General features: G+C 39.1%; 1 protein-coding gene across 4 annotated transcripts in view; it reads right to left on the reverse strand.

The window, feature by feature from the left end:
* Window positions 1–17,297: 17,297 nt before the first annotated feature.
* Window positions 17,298–20,761, reverse strand: part of arhgap18 (Rho GTPase activating protein 18) — an 86,961-nt gene continuing 83,497 nt past the window's right edge. For all 4 annotated transcript variants that reach the window (XM_059981546.1, XM_059981548.1, XM_059981549.1 and 1 more), the window contains one exon: window positions 17,298–20,097. In XM_059981546.1, coding sequence (XP_059837529.1) covers window positions 20,006–20,097 — 92 coding nt within the window. In that variant the 3' untranslated portion in view covers window positions 17,298–20,005. The remainder of the gene's footprint in view (window positions 20,098–20,761) is intronic.

Below are 20,761 nucleotides of genomic sequence, written 5' to 3' on the forward strand. Positions count from 1 at the left end.
TACTAAAGAGAAGATTCTGGGATGGTTCTGGAGGACTAGAAAACTGCAAATGTAACTCTACTAAGAAGAAAGAGGCAGAAGAAAGGAAATTATAGGCCAGTTAGCCTGATTTCAGTGGCTGGAGAGATGTTGGAGTCTATTATTAAGGATGAGGTTTCAGGGTACTTGGAAGCACGTGATAAAATAGGCCAAAATCAGCATGCTTTCCCCAAGGGAGAATCTTGCCTGACAAATCTCTTGGAATTCTTTGAGGAAATAACAAGCAGAATAGTCAAAAGAGAGTCAGTGGGAGTTGTTTATTTACATTTTTGGAAGACCTTTCACAGGGTGCTATACGTGTGGCTGCTTAATACCCATAGTATTACAGGAAAGATACTAGCATGGATCGACTGATTTGCAGGACGCAAAGGGAGGAAATAAAGAGGGCCTTTTCTGGTTGGCTGACAGTGACCAGTTAAGTTCCATAGGAGTTGGCTTTGGGACTGCTTTTCATGTTATATGTCAGTGATTTGGATGAATGAATGAAGCACTTGTACATAGTTAAGGTGCCAAAGACTTCTGCACATAACTTTATGTATTGTGCCTTTCTACTGCCGTAAATAATAATAAACAAATTTCATGACTTCTGTGAGTGAGAGGGGCAGGTAGTGTTGAGGAAGCAGGGTAAAGGTATGCACTACTTTCTGAATGTGGAGAAAATTTAAAAATCAGAGGTGCAAAAGGATTTGGGAATCCTCATGCAGGATTCCCTGAGGTTAACTTGCAGGTTGAGCTGGTGGTGAGGAAGATAAATGCAAAGTCCGCATTCATTTTGAGAAGACTAGAATATAAAACCAAAGATGTACTGCTAAGGCTTCATAAGGCATTGGTCAAACCACATCTGGAGTATTGTAAGCACTTTTGGGCCCCTTATCTCAGAAAAGATGTGCTGGCATTGTAAAGGATCCAGAGGATGCTTGCAAGAATGATCTCAGGTTAACATATGAGGAGTGTTTGATAACTCTGGGTCTGTATTCACTGGAGTTTAGAAGAATGACAGGTATCTTATTGAGACTTATCAAATTTATCAAAAGCCTAAATAGATTGGAATTGGAGAAGATGTTTCCTATAGTGGGAAAGTCTCAGACCAGAGGGCAGAGCCTCAGAATAGAGAGACATCCATTTAGAACAGAGGGTGGTGAATCTGTGGAACTCTTTGCCACAGATGGCCAAGGAGGCCAAGTCATTGGGTATATTTAAGGCAGAGATAGGTTTTTAAAAGAGCTTGAGAGGGATAATAAATCAGCCATGACAGAATGGCCTAATTCTATTGTGTGTTATGGTCTGAAGTCATTTTGGGATCGGTCATAAAATGATCAAAATTCTAATTATTTCTAGGTTTCAAAATTAATATGTTAAAAAGCAAGATGGTCTGGTCTCAGATGTTCTTTTCATTAAATGAACTAGCCAGAAAAAGCCTAGACCTCTAAATCAAAAGACTACTATAAAAATATATCCATGGATAAGCAACCATTGGACAATGTCAGGAGAAGAAACTCCAGGGGGAAAGGCATAAAAGGGTGAGGAAGAGATCAGAGTGCATTCTAGTTGTGAGCAGTAAATAAGATGAAGTATGAGATGCACGCACTGACACCTCGGAGAGATATGGAATGGTAATGGCTTGGAGATTCACAGAAAACTGAACATAATTTCAAGTAAATACTTGCAATTCTGAGGTTTCTGATGAGTTGGGTTTCTGATGAGCAGGGAAGTTTCAGGGTGTTAGGAATCATGTGGGCAAAAGATATTAGAGCAATTTATAACATTCCTAGGGTAATTGATGATTTTTCTGTATTTTTAATATGAGAAGCCCCCAGTAATGTCATTAAAATCACTGGTTAGACATTGCAGTGCCTGGAGAAATGTCATAAATATTTGCCATTTACATTTTACTCTTTTCTCTTGGAACATTAAAATAAAGGTTTCTGCGACATTTTTACATAATGTTGCTTGGAGTTTGGGGATGTTGACAACCTATTTAAAAGCCTTCCTTAGGGTGGGCAAATAGTGTGCAAAGCCCTCACTGATCTTTCAACTGAGGACTTGTCATTTTACATTTAAGGAGACTTGCTAAATTTCTGCATGTTTAGTTTAGAAACAGCGCAGCAACAGCCCGCATTACCCAGTTGTACCCATGTAACCAATCAGCTTACTAACCCGTAGTAACTACTTGTGCCCGCAGTCCCAACTGGAGACTTGAGGAGTTGGATTTGAAGTGCATCTTCCCCTCAGTTCACTGTGTTTGTGCTTCATCCATGAATTTGATCCTGGGTCCAGCAGCAGAGCAGGAAATCAAATACCGCCACATGTAACTCCCAGCGTATCACCCCAAAGGTTTTCTCTAACTTGTCCTATTAAATAGAGTAGAAGCATTCCAGTAAGCATCTCTTTGAAAGGGAGCATTCTTATTTCATACAATGTTCAGATTTTTCACCAATTTTGGAAGTGTGAACGTTTCAAACAATATTTGCAGCGACATTCAGAAAAACTGAGTTGTTTTAGAAACAGATGAAAAATAGGCCTCTTTTTAAAATTATTCAACTGTTTTACATACTTGTGGTGAACTACATATACCTGTCTGGACACGCCCCCCCTGCTGACTGCTCCTGTGGCTCCTCCCACAGACCCCGGTATAAAGGCGATTGAAGCCTGAGCCCGGCCTCTCTGTCTCCAGGATGTAGCATGGTGGTCAATTTCTGCTTGTTCTTTCTTCTAGTCAATAGAAGCCGATATCTCGCCTCACGTCTCAGAGAGTTATTGATGGTGCATCAATACTCTGCTTATTTTGTTTGTGGACGCAGTTTAAGCTTGTATTTCTGTTGTATCATTTTAATATGAAAAACTCATGACACTACACCAGTGAATTTTATTATATTGCAAATTGCTATGTACATTTGGAAACTTAAATGAGGTGCTGATAAATGTTCTTTTAGGTGAGAGTAAAAAATATAAGGGAGATTATTCAAAAGAATTGATCAGATCTACAGCTGATGGCAAAAGTTAAACAATCAAAAGTTACCTTTCAGTTTTAAAGCCCTAATTTGAAAATACTTCTTCTTTTTCTTCTTCGGCTGTCAATCAATTTCAATGTTGACTGTGCTGAGAGTTCACACCATCCAGAAACTCTACTCCAAAACGCCTTGCACAGTAATAAGACAGACGGTGTCGTGACCCCACCATATAGTCTCTCTGGCATTCCAAATCCAATGCTTGGTCGTACACAGGAGTGTACAGACTTAGCGGATAAGGAAGCTGCCCCGCAGTGACAACTAACTAGTCTAGTGATGCCATCCGTTGACCAGCACTCTGATTCCTCCGCATGCCACCAAGGTGGCTGTACCATTGACCCTTTTGGATTCATCTGCCACAGACACCATCAGACGCCCTGCTGCCGGCATCTGCGTTGGGTGCAGCATTTGCCTGAAGAGGCATAATCTACAAAGTAGCAAAGGCATGCTTACCTCCTTGACTTAGCCAGCCACGATCCTACTAGATCTAGTCTAGTAGTATACTGATGGAACATCACCTTCACGGCTAGGTTAGACCTGCCAGACAAAGAATCTCTGCCGTACTTCGCTGATGTTTGGCCAGTGTCACTCCCACGCCACAGTGAGGCGCCAAGGTAGGATTTGAAAATTATAAGATTTGCAGCAGTAATTTCTGATTCTGAGTTTTGCACAGGTTTATATAAGTGCTGTGATACCAATTTTGAAACAAAAAACGGGTGGCATTCAGATACGACATCAGCATCTGAATGCTACCCATTTGATTATACATCTTCTTTGAACTTTGAGTGGGCGCCAGAGTGTTGATCCTGTTTTCATTGCTAGGCTCTGTTTTCAATGGGCAGTTTTATAGCATAAATAATACCCCTCACAGGGGCCTTCCCTGGATGGGGGAGGAAATTCCTCGTCTTAGCACTGCACAATTTAAGCAGTAACAAATAAAGTGATATAGATATCTCCATCATACTATGGAATAAAAACAGATGGAATGGTCTTGCTTACATATACCTTATGACAGAAGGAACTGTGTAGCAACACCTCTCGATGGAGGAGCTTGGCTAAGTATTGCTTGCTATTGATATCAAAGGAGGCAGGAAATTGATCAGGTGAGGTCATAAAGCTGTACTCAGGGTGACTTTATCCCTTTCGATTGCCTCTGGATCAGATACCTCCTGTTCACAGCACTCAAGACTTTATCACCAGGACTGTTTAATGCAGAATGTTTCATGCAGGAATTTAGTTAAGTTGCTGGATCACTACTACTGTTACATCTGATGATAAATTTTAACCAATGTTGGGAGTTTCTCTTTTGCCTGATTATTCTTCTACTTGTTTTACTTGAATTAGCTGCATCCAAAAATGAAATGGATTAAAAATGATAGGAGCATGAGGAATTAGAGCAGACAGCCAGAAGAGTGAGGATAAAGGGGAAAGCCTTTCAGTGGAGACTTGTATTCAAAAGGTCTTCAGAGGAGAAGGCTTGTTACCAAAGTACTCCAGAGTATACAGCTGCATTTAGAGACAATGGCAGTGGTTGCCAAGTGTAGCTGTGTTGTGCTCTTTCAGATACAAGTGTAATGCTTGACCTCCACATCCTTCAAAACAATGGGAGAGCAGGTTGTAATAACAGTTACAAGAAATTAATTATGGAGGAAGAGCAAGGTGCAAAAGCAAAGAGAGCCTACTTCTAGCTGAGCTCAAAGTCTTTAGTTCTATAAAGTGCAGTTTCACTATCAGTGATCCTCTAATTCCCCATGATCACCAGCATTCTTTTACTCAGTGCTTCGTAACTAACCCTTGCCTGAGAAATGAAGACCATCACCAGAACCAAATTTATCAACTAAGTAAATGCAACCATTGAAAATGAAGTGATTTAATCGTTTGCATCCTTTCTGAAAAGTCCATGGACCACAAACTGTCTCATTATTCCCATTCATTAGTATTCAATTATTTTTATTTATATTGCTGTCATTGTAAAACAAAGAGCTTCATGTCATATGTCAGTGATAATAAATCGGTTTCTGATTCTGATGTTCATTTTCTTTGCTCCAGCCTAAGGATTGAAAGGCTTCCATGACAACTTCAAAGAGCTTCCACGAGAACTTTGTAGGGCTTCCGTGGGAACATCTTAAATGACATTGATCCATCTTTGGCCCTCGTGTTGTACTCAAACACGTGTCCAACTTTAGATGTTATAATTTATGTCATGTTACTGCATCCATCTAGATAAAGGAAATGGAACTTTGGGTGGGATTGTTCACAAAAATACATCCTTCAAAGTGATTGTGATGATTGATTAATGCTGAGGTCGCATAACTTTTAGGAATATTAGTAATCTGGACCACCTTATTTTTTTACAGAACTAGGTTTAATATAGAACTTGGCAAATAAATGTTTTCTCTTATTCGCATTCTACCAGTACATGTCATCTATTCTCATTTCTCCCAGTGCATCTCATGGCTACACAAACATACATAAGTATTGAAATTTACAAAGGAACATAAATGCTTCTCTCCCAGATATACTTCTACAATCAGACCATTGGTCTAGGAGCAGATAATAATATGCAGTTTGATGTAAACTGATAAATGGTGGAACCAGAACAGTGCAGAGCATATCTTGGCCTTGTCCAAAATGCAGGTCACTCATTGATGAGCAGCATTGTTGTGTCTTTACAAGTTCCAGCATGGATTCTTCAGGCTGCTGAGAACCTATTGATGAGATTAGAACTTAAGTTTAAAAGTTTGTTTAATTCTTGTATATCATTAGCAGCATTTATTTTTAAACTTTAATTGATTTTGAAAAGGTGGCTGCAAGTTCCTTTCATTGCTTTCTTTGTGGTTGAATTATGACCATCATGCTATTAGGTTGGGATTGCAGGGATGAAGATCAATCTGTGATGAAGAATAAATTGATAAATTCCATGAATGTTTTTGAAGTAATAGAGTTTTTGTTTTTAGGATGTGGTGCTGTTGTTTAGGATGTCTGCCTGTTGACTTTGTCCTTCTCAGTTGCAGAGGTCATATGTTTGGATGGGGCTATTGGTTTAGACAAGATAAGCAACCAGCAGACACTGCAGTGTCAATATGATAGTGATGGAAGGGGTGAGTGTTTAAGATGGTGGTTGTGTGCCAAGAAGGTGTTGGTTATGCTTGGTGGCATCAAGCTTATTGAGAGCTCCAGGCAAATAAGCAATATTGTGCTTCTGGCAATTGGGAGAGAATTGTCACTATTCTCTGCAGCATGCCAAAAGCATGATTGTTACCTGAGACACAGTAATTGGTGATCTATGGAACTCTTCAGTATATAGATGATGGATGTTCAATAAAGATAATCTGTGTAGGGGATGCCTTATTATTGGTGCTATCAACTAGCATGAACATGACTTGCTACATTACCAGTCTGTTTAATTATCTATAAATGGAACAGAATATTATCTAGTTACTAGCAAATATCCCCACCTGATCTTCTGATGGAAGGAACATTATTGACTTAGCTACAAATTGATAAAGACTGGGCTAGGGAAGCAGTTTTGAGCTTTCTGCAGCAGTGTTTTAGGCTGGGGTTTACCATAAACCCAACCATATTTCATTGCAATAGGTATGTCAGTAGCAAGAGAAGTGTGCACCTTCAAGTGACGAAAGAACTTTTGTCATAGCAGGTCATTGTGGGCCGCAATGCATAGCCTGAGAGGCTGATAAAAACAAATTCAATAGTGATATGCAAAGATATTTACATCGCACAAACACAATGTTCCAAATGGCAAGCCCCCTTCTTCTATGCCCTGTGGCTGTATAACTCTGAAAGAAAATAAGAACATAAGAAATAGGAGCAGGAGTAGGACATCCGGCCCATCAAGCCTTCCCAGCCATTCAATAAGATCATGGCTGATCTGTCCGTAAACTCAGCTCCATCTACCTGCCTTTTCCCCATAGCCCTTAATTCCCCTACTATGCAAAAATCTTTCTAACTGTATCTTAAACATATTTAGTGAAGAAGCCTCAACTGCTTTCCTGGGCAGAGAATCCCAGATTCACCACTCTCTGGGAAAAACAATTTCTCCTCATCTCTGTCCTAAATCTTCTCCCCTGAGTCTTGAGGCAATGTCCCCTAGTTCTAGTCTCACCTACCAATGGAAACAACTTTCCTACTTCTATCTTATCCCATCCAAAATTTTGTACGTTTCTATAAGATTCCTTCTCATTCTTCTGAATTCCAGAGAGTGTAGTTCCGGGTGACTCAATCTCTCCTCATAGGTTAACCCCTCCATCCCTGGAATCAACCTGGGGAACCTTCTCTGCACTGCCTCCAAAGCCAGTATATCCTTCCCCAAGTATGGAGACCAGAACTGCACGCAGTACTCCAGGTGCGGCCTCACCAGTACCCTGTGTAGTTGCAGCATGACCTCCCTGCTCCTGAATTCAATCCCTCTAGCAAAGGTCAGAAAACCTCTGAAAAGAAAATGTACAAACATATCCTGATGGAAGTCAGCTTAACATTTGATATGCTTAAATTCGTTTGTTGTAGAACATTTCAATTTAATGTGGAGAAACATAAAATAGTACTTGCAATGTAAGATCCACTATATTTAGCAAATGTTACTTTTACAAAATTAAATTAATTATGCATGGTTTATATTTAGTAATAAATTAATTTGCATGGCTGCTGGCTCAAAATTTGAGAAGGTGAATATTGTAATCTAATTTAATGGTTGCCATTTAATAAGATATGCCTTTTTTTAAAAGATCTACAGCCAAAAAATTAATTTGGCACATTCCAAAATATTTTATACTGGCATTGCAATAGGTTATCCAGACCACACTTGAGTTATAAGATTCAAACTGGCAATTATATTCCAAGAAGTATTTGAGAGAATGCACAGAAGAGTGAAAAAAATCCACTCTCCATTCTAAAATTAATGAGCTGCAATAGGCAATTAGAAATGGTTTAAGTTCTACAAGCCATGAAAGCAAGAACTTGAGAATGCTATTTGCATTATAAATCATGATGAAGTCTTGGAGTCAGATTTGTGACTGCAGCACTTTAATCAGGAACACTCAAGAACTTTACACCAGTATGTTTGAAATTATCTGTCAGGCCAAGTAACAGAGGAAAGAAATCAAGGAAATTCAAACCAAAATTAATTAATAAAGATTAATTGTGTTCTTTTTTTAATTTTTAAGCACTTGCAGCAGGACCTTGTGGATTGTTTTGCAAGAAGTGCTAATGCAGCCCACAATTTCTCACTTTAATTTTAAGCTGATTATAGGGGGATGTCAGAAGTACTTTTTTTACACAGAATGGTGGGTATGTGGAACGTGCTACCAGGGGTGACAGTAGAGGCTGATATATTAGGGACATTTCAAAAACAGATAGGCGTCTAGAATTAGACAGACATGTGGATGAAAGAAAAATGGAAGGCAATATGAGAAGAACAAATTAGATCGATTTTGGAGTAGGTTGAAAAATCAGCACAACATCGTGGGCTGAGGTCCTGTGCTGTGCTGTCCTGTTTTCTCTGTGCATGAAGAGAATCCTCTCCTGTTTGGAATTCTGCACCATGGATTCACATCCTTTTAATTTAAATATTTAATTCTTAAATAATACATGAAGTAAGTCTTCAGCAGGCCATCAAATAAGAACACTTAATATCTTAGAGAGATGTTAACTGCCAAGAGTGCAACACGTTAGAATTGAGTCTTTCAGAATGAGAGCCTTCTACGGAAAGATTCAGACTTTATCAGTTCCCTTCTTTGGGTTAGGCAGTATATCTAAACTTCTCACATATTGAATTTAATAATGTTGACATAAAAGATATATTTTGAATACAAAGAAATAATTTTAAAGAACAGGTCAAGCTGTGGAAAACACCAGTTAATGTTTAAAGTCAAAGACCCTTTGTCAGAACTGGGAAATTGGAAAAGCAAGTGAATTAGCAGTAATTGTGAGGGAAAGATTCATAGAATAATAAGGCCTTAAGACAAAGGAGCAGAATTAGTCCATTCAGCCCATTGAGTCTGCTCCACCTTTCCATAATGACTGATTTGTCATCTCTCTCAACCCCATTTACCTGCCTTCTCCCTATGACCTTGGAGAACCTTACTAATCAAGCACCTATTAACCTCCACCTTAAATATCTCCAATCACAAACAAGAGGAAGTATGCAGTTCCTCCAGCATTTTTGTGTGTGTTGTTTATATATATATATATATATATTGAATGACTTGGTCTCTACAGCCATCTATGGCAATGACTTCCACAGATTCACTACCGTCTGGCTAAACAAACTCCTCTTTCTAAGGTGAAGTCCTTGTATACTGAGGTTTTTAGGTTGATTGGTCAGGGCATGTAGGGATATAGGGAGAAGGCGGGAGATTGTGACTGGGCTGAAAATAGATCAGCCAAGGGGCAGAGCAGACTTGATGGGCAAAATGGCCCAATTCTGTCCTATAGCTTATGGTCTAAAGCTGTAGAATGGAAAAATTATTTTGGAGAGCTGCAGTGTGCCCATTTGGAAAATCTGGTTTAGTTCCATGAGCTTACATTGGGTCTTTGTATAAGAGGCCAGACACAAATGGATCAGAGTGAGAGTGGGATGGAGAAATAATGTGGCTGGCATCAGGAAGCTGAGGGTCCCATGGGCAGGATGCAGGAACAAAAAGCAGTCACCTAATCTGTGACTCCACTGCAGGTTGATGGCACCTATCAGATTATAAGTTTGGCATGGACTAGATGGGCCAAAGGGCCTTTTTCTGTGCTGTAGTGTTCTGTGATTCCAATCTGTTTTTGTGATCTCCTGTGCAATGTGAATCCCATTGTGAATTCTGCAAGTGAAGAAAAACTAATGAATTGTTCGATTATCTGGAGGGGTTTCGGGTCACCAGATGATGGAGAATGAAGAGATGAAAAGACAAGAATTGCATCTCTTGCAGTTGCCTGGGAAAGTGCTGTGAGACGGGGAATCATTGTTGGAGACCGACAAATGCAAAAGGGGCAGTTCCTTCAAAATACTGAAAGAAAAGGTGGTGGAAAGATGTAACAGGTATGAAATCTCACTGAAGCTGGGCAGAGTGCAAGGGGTGATCTGGTGAATACAGTGTAGAGGTCTGGAAAGTGAGCATCAAGGGAATGCTCATTGAACAAGAGCAGAGGTGCAGGAAAGAGTTATTAAACAGTCATTAAACCATAAATTAATGTTTTGCGGTCACAGGGAGGTGAGGTGCAATGTTTTTTGAGCTTTGTGAATTGATTACCTCCCTCTTAATGAACCAATCCCCAACCACAGAACTGCTCCCACGGTAGTATTAGCCTCACATCTCTCAAGTAAATGCTGCATATTTTCTTTTAAATTTTAACAAGCCGTTATAATGTTCTTTGAATCAAATTATTTGCTTGGATTACACAGGGAATAAATAAGACTGAGTAGAATTCATTGTTTAAAAAAACTATCATTAGTTTCCTTTCATTTTCTTTTGTGCAAGAATTTATTTTAAAATATCTTTACCTATCATGAGAATAGTTCTCTAATCGGTCTTGAACTTCGAAGCATCACGTGAAATATAGCCTGAGAATTACAAACATCAAGTGCAAAATATTATCTGCCTTTGATAGCTCTCTTGATCTTGAATGATTTGTTTTCTAAGTATGTCCTTGTTACACTTTGTCTTACATAAGATCACAAACATGGCATTTATTTATTTATTTATTTATTTATTTTTAAACACAAAATGCTGGCAGAACTCAGCAGGCCAGACAGCATCTATGGGAGGAGGTAGTAACGACGTTTCGGGCCGAAACCCTTCATCAGGAGTGAAGTAACATGGGATGGTTGAGGGGGGATAAGAAGTGGGGGAAGGGATGAAGTAGAGAGCTGGGAAGTGATAGGCTGGAGGGAAATGGGCTAGCGGGAAGGTGGAGAATTATGGGAAATAAAAGAGAAAGAAAGGTAGGGCTGGGGGGGATTATAGTGAGGGGGGGAAAGAGAGAGAAAGAGAACCAGACTAAAATTATAGATAGGGTTGGGGTAAGGGGGGGCAGGGGTATCAACGGAGGTCTGTGAGTTGAATGTTCATGCCGGCAGGAAGGAGGCTACCTAGGCGGGAGATAAGGTATTGCTCCATCGACCTGCGTGTGGCCTCATCTTGACGGTAGAGGAGGCCATGGACAGACGTATCAAAGTGGGAGTTGTCTGTGGAACTGAAGTTATTTGTTTTTCATATTTTTATTTGAAAAAGTTGTTTGGGCCTGTACTCACTGGAATTTAGAAGAAAGCAAGGGAGTCTAATTGAAATCTACCAAATGTTGAAAGGACTAGGTAGGGTGGATGTGGAGAGGGTGTTTCCTGTGGTGGGGGTATCCAGAACTGGAGAGCACAGCCTCAAAATTGAGGGACGACCTTTTAGAAAAAAGGTAAGGAAGAATTTATTTAGCCAGAGAGTAATGAATCTGTGGGATGTGCTGCCACAAACTGGCACAGAAGACAAGTCCATGGGTATATTTAAGGCGGAAGTAGATAGTTTCCTGATTGGTCAGGGTGTCAAAGGATATGGCAAGAAGCAGGTGTATGGGGTTAAGTGGGCTCTGAGATCAGGCATGATGGAAAGGCGGTGCCTTTCAAGTCTGATGGGCTGAATGGCCTAATTCTGCTCCTATGTCTTATGGACTTATGAAGTGAGCTAAATTAAACTATATTTTTAAAATATTCACCGCTCTTATTCCTTGCAACTTTGTGGAAAATTTATTCTGGATACTACTTTTAATTTTGAGTTGATAAAGTAATTTGACTAAATTGTTGAAACTTATAATTTCATCCAATGTAAATCGTTTTACATAAGAGGTAATGTTTCTACGAGCTCACTTTTTATTGTTTATTTTCAAAATGGTTCCAGAGATAGACAATGTGAACTCTGCAATGGGCCAAGTCTCACAGAACAACATTCCACGAAAGGTTATGGATTCTGATTATATCACTTGACTTTACCTGATTTCACCCATTCTGTTAACAAGAAGTTAAGTTTGAGTCCTTGGTTAAATACAAGTTGATGATCAATCCAAAGCTAAAGAAGTTCTATCTATAATTTTCATGTATAAAGCTGGAAGATGTAAGTCTTAGCTTCCAGTTTGGAGTTTTGCTGGGCAAACTAGAATAATCTATTCATCAGATTTGCTGGGAAAGCAGGAATGAGAATCATAGAGATTTTCTTCTTGTCCCAGTCCCTTCTGAGTAAGTTCTCATCTTCAGCATCTTGATGTTGATCACAAGGGGGCTGGGGGGGGGGGCATGGGGGGGGAGGGGATGAGGAACATTATACTCCACTTACGTTGTCTTGTGAGCATTCAACTAGAAGCAGAAGAGCTGATTTTATTTTCTAATGTCTTTGACTCTTAACGTAAAAGTATTTCAGTCCAAAAGCATTTGCTTCCACACAGAAATGAAGGGTCTTTGCAATCTTTGTTCGTAAGGATTAGAAGTGGTTGTGGCGAAGCGTGTGGAAGAGGCCATAACTTCTCCTTTAAGCTTCCCCACAGAAGTAACTGGTATGTGGAAAGTGGGGAACGCGCAGCCCGTCGCCTTATTGACCTTTGAAAGACTGAACAGTACAGGCAGCTGTCAGGCTGATACTGTACCAGCAATCATGTTCCTTTGAGATCTGATTTGTCCCTAAAAAAACAGAATATAACCAACCTTCAATTACTGGCCATCCACCTACTTCCAGTCATTAGAGTAATGGAAAATTCTGGAAGCAATGTTATCAACAGCATTTCTCACCAATAATCTGCTCATAAAGGCCTAGTTGGGCATTCAGTTTCAAATCTCATTACAGACTTACTGTAAAAGACTGTATTTCAGTAGTAAAATGAAAAAAACTTCTTAAAATTGAAGTACCATTTAGTGAAATGTGGCTTAAGGAGCATTGGTAAAACCAAAATCAATGGGAAGCAGTTTGAATACTTTCTACTGACCTCATTTGTCAGACTGCTCACAAATAAAGTTGGTTGTGGTTTGTGTAGTTGTAACATCCAAGCTCCAGAACATCACTGTTGGAATTTGTGAGGAAATGGTCAGAGTTTGACAGCAGTCTTACTGGCCTCTGCCAACTCAAGGCAATAGCCAATCACAGAAAATTAAACGGATTCATTATATGTCGATGAGTCACCAATTGACACCCTTTCTGAAAATTATCTGTAATATTTCCTCAAGTCATTGTACCATGATGCATACCTTTTTTAATCATACCTTGATTTGATTAAATAACAACCATTAGTGTGTGAGAAAACGGTATATACACAGAATGAGTACCTGACCAACAAGAAAGTAAGCCAAATTAAAAACAAAACCATTTTACAACAACATCCCTGATGAACAGTTTTGGTTACAAGTCCACATCATCTTCATCGTATCTGAGAGAATATGCTTGATTTCAGAGCAATGAGTATAAGAATCATTGTCAAAAAGCAGTAGGTAATTACAGAAAAGTGTCCCTGGCCTTACTGATCAGGGTTGGCATCCCAAAACGTGTAGAAGTGTTCTGCTCTTATGTTATTACTCTAGACCAGGGACTCCCAATCTTTTTTACGCTCTAGGCCCCTGCCATTAACCGAGGTGTCTACAGTTCCCAGGTTGGGAACCCTTGCTCTAGACCCTCCTGTGGCTAAATAATAGCATTTAGTTTGTATTTACTGTTGCAGCAGAAAGTGATTGATGTGGGTAGATACATTTGAGAGAGGGGCTAATCAAGTGCGAGAGAACATATTGGATTACGCTGACAGATTTAGACAAGGAATTCTGCGTTCTGTAGGGCTAATGTGTTCATGTTGAAGATCAAATAGGACATAAACACTGGCATGCCTGGTGGGCTGAATGGTCTATTTATATGCTGTATTCATAATGCAATCCTCTGTTTACATGTTATAACTGAGAGCATTGCTACAATGTTCAAACGAGTATTGTCTGGGATTAAAATGGAATTGTAGTATTCAAAGCAAGTTCTGTGCTTAATTTTTATTTCTGAGTGAACGTTTATAGAAACATAGAAATCTACAGCACGTTATAGACCCTTCGACTCACAATGTAATCTACTCTAGAAACTGCCTAGACTTTCTCTATTGCATAGCCCTCTATTTTTCTAAGCTCCATGCACCTAAATAATTCTTTTCTTTTAAGAGACTTATGTTCAAAGTTTTTTTTTGAAAACATAGTTGTTGTTTGAAAATGGATCTCATGCTTTCCCAGTGTATATGATGAATAAACGATTCTAGGGCTTCCAACTGGGTACGGGTATCGATTATTAATGGTATTTCGATGACAATCTCTGCCATCTTCATCAGGGATGATGCCTGAGCATGTCTGGTCTGGTGGTATTTATACCCCCATAGTCTGTCCTTCTTGATTGGTTACTCCTCGTCCAATCAGGTTTCCACTCTCCCACCTTGTTTACAATCGAATTCCAGTTCTTACTTAGAGCCAGACCTTCATTTTTGTTAACATTCTTTTCCATTAGTTTTATCTCAATGACTCCCTTTACCAGGCAGTCCTAAAAGCCATTGGGTTGCCACAGTAGTTTTGCGCTTTCGATGTCAATCCTATGGCCATTGCAAATGCAATGTTCTGCAACCACTGATTTCTCTGGGAAACCCAGATACACCTCTTGTACTCCCTGATATGGGTTTCCACCGTGCATCCCATCCAGCCAATATATGCTGCTCTGCATTCACAGGGAGTCCTGTAAAGGCCAGCCAACCTGAGGATGACCTAGGATTCAGATGAAGGTCTCACTCTGAGTAATAACTGGAATTCAATTGTAAACCAGGTGGGAGAGCAGAAAGCTAATTGGCTGAGGACTAACCAATCAGGAGCGATGGACCAGGGAGTAATTAATACCACTGGACTAGACATTCCCAGGCATTATCCTTGACAAATATGGATTTGGCTTAATTCTGACTCTGAGTGCTGCTAGTGCAATTTGAATGCCGTTTTCATTACAGTGTTGGTTTCTTCTGGTTGTTCCTGTGTCTTCCCCCATCCCAAAGATCTACTAGCAGGTAAATTTCCCATTGAAAACGATCACTTAGTGTAGGTTAATGGCAAAAAGATTTAAGAGAGAGAAGATAAGGTGCAGAGTTAGAAGGACACAGAAGATGGAAAAAGGGATTGTTCCCTTGGTCGACGAAGCTAAATATCTATTGTACGTTAACTAAATCATCTTTGCTTCTTTATTTTCATATTTGTTATGCTTTATAAGATGTTCTCACGGCCAGAATTTTTAACAATTTATAGGCTTTTGGCAATGGCTAAAATGAGAGTACATACTTGTAAGTTGATTGGAGGAATGTATGGGGGGGATGTCAGAATAAGCTTTTTTTTGCACAGAAGGTGGTAAGTGCATGGACCAGACTGTCTGCATATTGTTAGAGGCAGATACTGTACATCAGAGACATTTAAGATACAGGTGGCCCCCCTTTTTCGAACGTTCACTTTACGACACCTTGCCATTACGAAAGACCTACATTAGTTACCAGTTTTCGCTAACAGAAGGTGTTTTCACTGTTACGAAAAAAAAGGCATCGCGCTCTCCAAGTAGCCAAGCTGCTCCTCCGGAACTTCATTCTAGCCTCCATTGCTTAAACACGTGCCTCTGAGCATCTGTGCTTTATGTCAATTTATTTTGTACAACCGTTAGCAAGATGAGTTCTAAGGTATCAGAAAAGCCTAAAAGAGCTTGTAAGGGTATTACACTTAGTGTAAAACTAGATGTAATTAAGCGTTTCGATCGTGGCGGACAAAGTAAGGAAAAAGTGAGTTTGGCTAAGGGTTTGTGGAAGTTGACGAAGATGATGTTGAAGAGGTTTGGGATCCCATGACCAAGAACTGACAGATGAAGAGCTGATGCAATTGGAAGAGGAAAGGATAACAATCGAAACTGAACGCAGCAGCGAATGGCCCGAAAGTGACGTCACCCAGGAACCGAACGTGAAGCAATTGCATGAGATTTTGCACTGCAATTGACAACGTTCCAATGATTGCAGAAAAAATGACTTTAATTTTGAAAGGGTATGTAGGTTTAGGGCATATTTGCAGGATGGTTTGAGTGCTTACAAAGAACTGTACGATAGAAAAATGTGCAAGGCTAAGCTGCCAAGCATACTGTCGTATTTCAAGACTTCCACAGCAGATGACGAACCTTGGCCTTCGACATCGACGAAGGCAGACATAGAAGAAGGTGACCTGCCTGCCTTGATGGAAACAGACGATGATGAGATGACACCCCAGTCTCCTCTACCTCCCACCACCCCAACCTCCGACAACTCTGCCTGACACACCATCATCAGTGTGCTCACTGTCTTCCTGATTCCGGTAAGTGAAACTACACTGTACATACACTATTTCTACATTATATAGGCTGTGTATTTTTATGTGTTACTTGGTATGATTTGGCAGCTTCATAGCTTAAAGGTTACTGGAGAGAGTGTTTCTGCCGAGAGCGCTTGCCTGAGATTTTCGCTACACTAGACAATTTCTGCTTTATATAGGCTGTGTATTTATCAGATCATTCCTGCTTTTACTATATGTTACTGTTATTTTAGGTTTTATGCATTATTTGGAATGACTTGCTAGGTTATTTTTTGGGTCTGTAGGTGCTCACAAATTTTTCCCATAGAAATAAATGGTAATTGCTTCTTCACTTCACGACATTCTGGCTTATGAACCGTTTCATAGGAACGCTCTACCTTTGGATAGCCAGGGAAAACCTGTATTCTTAATTAGGCACATGGTTAAAAGAAGATTTAAGGACTGCATAGGAGGAAAGGTTAGATTAAAACGGCAGCATTACACTGTGGGCCAAAAGGCCTGTAGTGTGCTATATTAGCAACACACACAAAATGCTGGAAGAGCTGTGCAGGCCAGGCAGCATCTATGGAGAGAGTACAGTCAGCGTTTCAGGCTAAGACCCTTCAGTATAATACAGTAGATTATACTGTGCTATACTGTTCTATGAATTGTGCGATTACAGTGTTAAACTGCTCGGGTGAATATAAGTTGTCTCATGGCACAGTCTGGAGGGAAAAAAGCAAAGCACTAGTCTCTCAACTAACATCAATGAAATAAGATTGTCTGGTTATCTCACATGTTGCTGTGGTACATTTTTCAAAGAATCATTTAGCAGCTATATTTATCTACAAAGAAACAGTGAAAATGTCTCAGAAATAATCTATTGTCCGTAATCAGGAGGATGCAATGAGGTGCAAAATAAATACAAGTTTTTTTAAAATTTATTTTTATGTCAGAAAGGATTTCCTTTCTCTTGTCAGAAAGGCAAATCAGCTTTAAAGAATAAGGATGAAAGGTTTTTTTAAAAATTATAGATGCTAGATATCTGAAACAAATAAAACAAAAACAGAAAATGCTGGAACAAAGGGTCACAGACCTGGAAAATCGACTTGCTCTTTTGATTTTTTTTCAGCATTTTCTGTTTTTATTTTTGAATAAGGCAGAAACAATTACAGTGGACAGCAAATCATTTCCATCAGCAACACAAATGTAATTCTAACTTTTTAAAAAAGAATGTCAAAGGCAGTGAAAGAAAAACACTTCCATTTTACTTAGTGCCTTTCATAGTCTCCAATTGTCCCTTTATGTTCCCTTAATGAACAGAGTGCAAATCCACCAACTGCCATGTGTTTTCCACATATATCTATTTTTCAATCACATTGGAGTAAACATTGGGCTGAATAATATTAATGAAACATCAATGAATAACTTCATCCCATTAGATTTTCTTTTCCAGATAGTCATTGTGGATATTTTCTGGATGACATCATCATAGTTCTTTTTATTTTGTTCAAACTGCAAGCTTTCAGTGATCAGCAAAAAATATCACTGATTTGTTTGTATCAATGCTGAATTTTCTATAACCCATATAAACCTTCCCCCACATACAGTATGTTGTTATTTAAAAATAATAATGTTAAATTTAGGAGCTGCATTGCAAGAAGTAGAATATATACACATTTTATTTACAAGACTAGGAAATGTGACTGTACAGTTTTAAAACTGAATTAAAACAATAGACATTAGTACATTAAACAGACATTAATTTACAATATATTCATCATAATCCAACAAGTGGTTTAAATTGCTCATACAATTTTTTAATCAATACCTTTAAAGTAATTGATGTAACCTCTTTAAAGCATGTGTATATTTTTATGACATACATGCTTAAGATTTTGGGAATAAATGAAAAGGGACATCATAAATGTACATTATTCTGTTATTTCAATTTAGGAGACTATTTCAACAAATCTATTGAATTGCTTCATGCATAATGTCTCCATTAAACATTTCCAAAACATCCATCCCATTTTGATTTTGCAGAGAATGTTTCATCTCTGCAATTGATTTCATTGCATATTCAACTTGTAAAAAAAAATCTAGAACTTCCTTTTTACAATAGCAGATTGACGCAACACAATTGTATGACCTTTCTTTGATACTTTAACAGGCATATTTAAAAATATTAGAGGGGCTTGATGGAGTACACTCAAGGAGGATGTGTCCATTACCTGTAGGGTCTAGACTAAAATGATGGTCTCAACATTATGGATAGGTTTTTTAGAACTGAGATAAAGAGGAATTTTTGGAATTATCTACCCTGAAAGGCTGTAGTGCCTCAGTCAGTGATTATATTGAATTAAGAGATTTGGATCGGAAAAGAATCAAGAGATTTGGGAAAAGGGCAGTATTAGAGCCAGATTTATTATCAAAAACCTAAGTGTGAAATATGCCATGAAGAACGGCAATTCTGTTTGAGGCAGGAGATTAGCCCATCGGCTGGCAAAGAAGGTATAGGATGCTGAATTTATTTCATAAATCCTGATAAGAATCTGCCCTTTATGTTTGAATTGATGCTTCAGCTCAGATGGTAGTAGCTTTATGTGCAATGTTATTTCAGTGTTGGCAATATACATTATGTCTGGTAGCTAAGTCCTTAGATTGCATCAACGTGATAGTAAATGTCAGGAGGAGAAACGATCCCTTTACAGTGCCCACAATGTTAGACCAAGAGCACTTGTTCTGCTACCTCTGATAGTACAAATAACATCTATAACATGTGTATATCACTGTGATGAGGCTTTAAATTTAGTAGAAATTCTGCACTTCCTTCATGTTCAGCACATGAGATTTTTGCTCCCCCCCCCCCCCCCCCATTATTTGTGATACGAAATGCAAACTGTATTTTAAACCTTAAGATTAATTTATTCCATTTTCTCTTCTGGTGTATGTGATCTTACTGCTGTGTTAAGTTTTCTTGGTCTGTTTCCCATCATATTCCTGATCTGCTGGATTTCTTTTATGGTCATCCATATATGGACATGTTTCCTTTGCATAAATATTTTTCAAGCATGCTGGCAATTTTTCATTATCTGTCCAAGAGCAAATTGGCTGTTGAATTTGACTTATTGTAGCTGTATTGTTCAGCTCTTGTCCTTCTGCATGGCCCTGTACAGCAAAGGAGACAACATGAATCAAGCAGACTCACTATACGAGGGGTGATTGATAAGTTCGTGGCCTACGGTAGAAGGAATCAATTTTAGAAAACCTAGCACATTTATTTTTCAACATAGTCCCCTCCTACATTTACACACTTAGTCCTGCAGCTGTGGACCATACAGATCTTGGACCTCCAGAAAGTGTTCACAGCAGGGGTGATTGATAAGTTTGTGACCTAAGGTAGAAGGAGATGAGTTATACAGCTCTCGTTACATGCACATGCAGGTCAACTCTTCGTGTGATTATGCAGAAAGTTTGAAGCTAATAACTCTTCTCCTTCTACCTTAGGCCACGAACATCAATCACCCCTCATATAGTGAGTCTGCTTGATTCATGTCTCCTTTGCTGTACAGGGCCATTAATGTCTGGTTTTACTTAACCATGTTGCCAATCTATTGTTGAAGCAGTGTCACTGGCAGCGAGGCTTTATAACCCATTCTGCTTTCGGATTAAGTTGATAGAGGTCCTTCATATATGTGTCATCATCTAGACAGCGTTCACCTGAAAGCAAACAATTTACACAAAAAGTGCATCAATATCGTCATATTTAGCTCCAAATCCACTAACAATTTGCTGAATCTCAGATTTACTTTCCGTATTAAATAGGAAGTTACTACAGAGTTGATCCAATGTCTTAGATGTTCCTGACAGGTATGTTTTCCTCACCTTTGCTTATCTGCATGAACTGACACCCCCCCCCGCCCCACCACCAATGATAAACCTTTCCCTGGTGCGTCTTATTCTGTGCACCACCTAACATTAAACACCATGATAATCAGTTATTGTAACTGGTTCTGGAACAAAAATAAAGACAAAAATGCTGGAAACGGGGAACATCTGCATCTACCCATGCCAAGTTTCAACTTGAAGAGGTTAGGTTATCCTTAAACAATTCGGTTAATTTGTGATGTGAAGAATTAAGATATGCAGACCCTGCTCTGTCAGTGTTGGCGTTGTCAGACCAATCTTTACAAATGGGACCGAGGAACAGAAATTCCAGGAGTTCAGCCATTTGCAGATTAATGTACCATTTGGTTAAAATCAGGATGACAGAAAACAATGAACAAATCAAATCTCAACCTTGCAGTTAAATAAATAATAGATACTTTGTACAGTAATTGGTATTCTTATAAGGGAAGATCATAGGAACAACAGATTTGAGAAA

This window comes from Hypanus sabinus, chromosome 10 (assembly GCF_030144855.1).
Source record: "Hypanus sabinus isolate sHypSab1 chromosome 10, sHypSab1.hap1, whole genome shotgun sequence".
NCBI classification, from domain to species: Eukaryota; Metazoa; Chordata; class Chondrichthyes; order Myliobatiformes; family Dasyatidae; genus Hypanus; species Hypanus sabinus.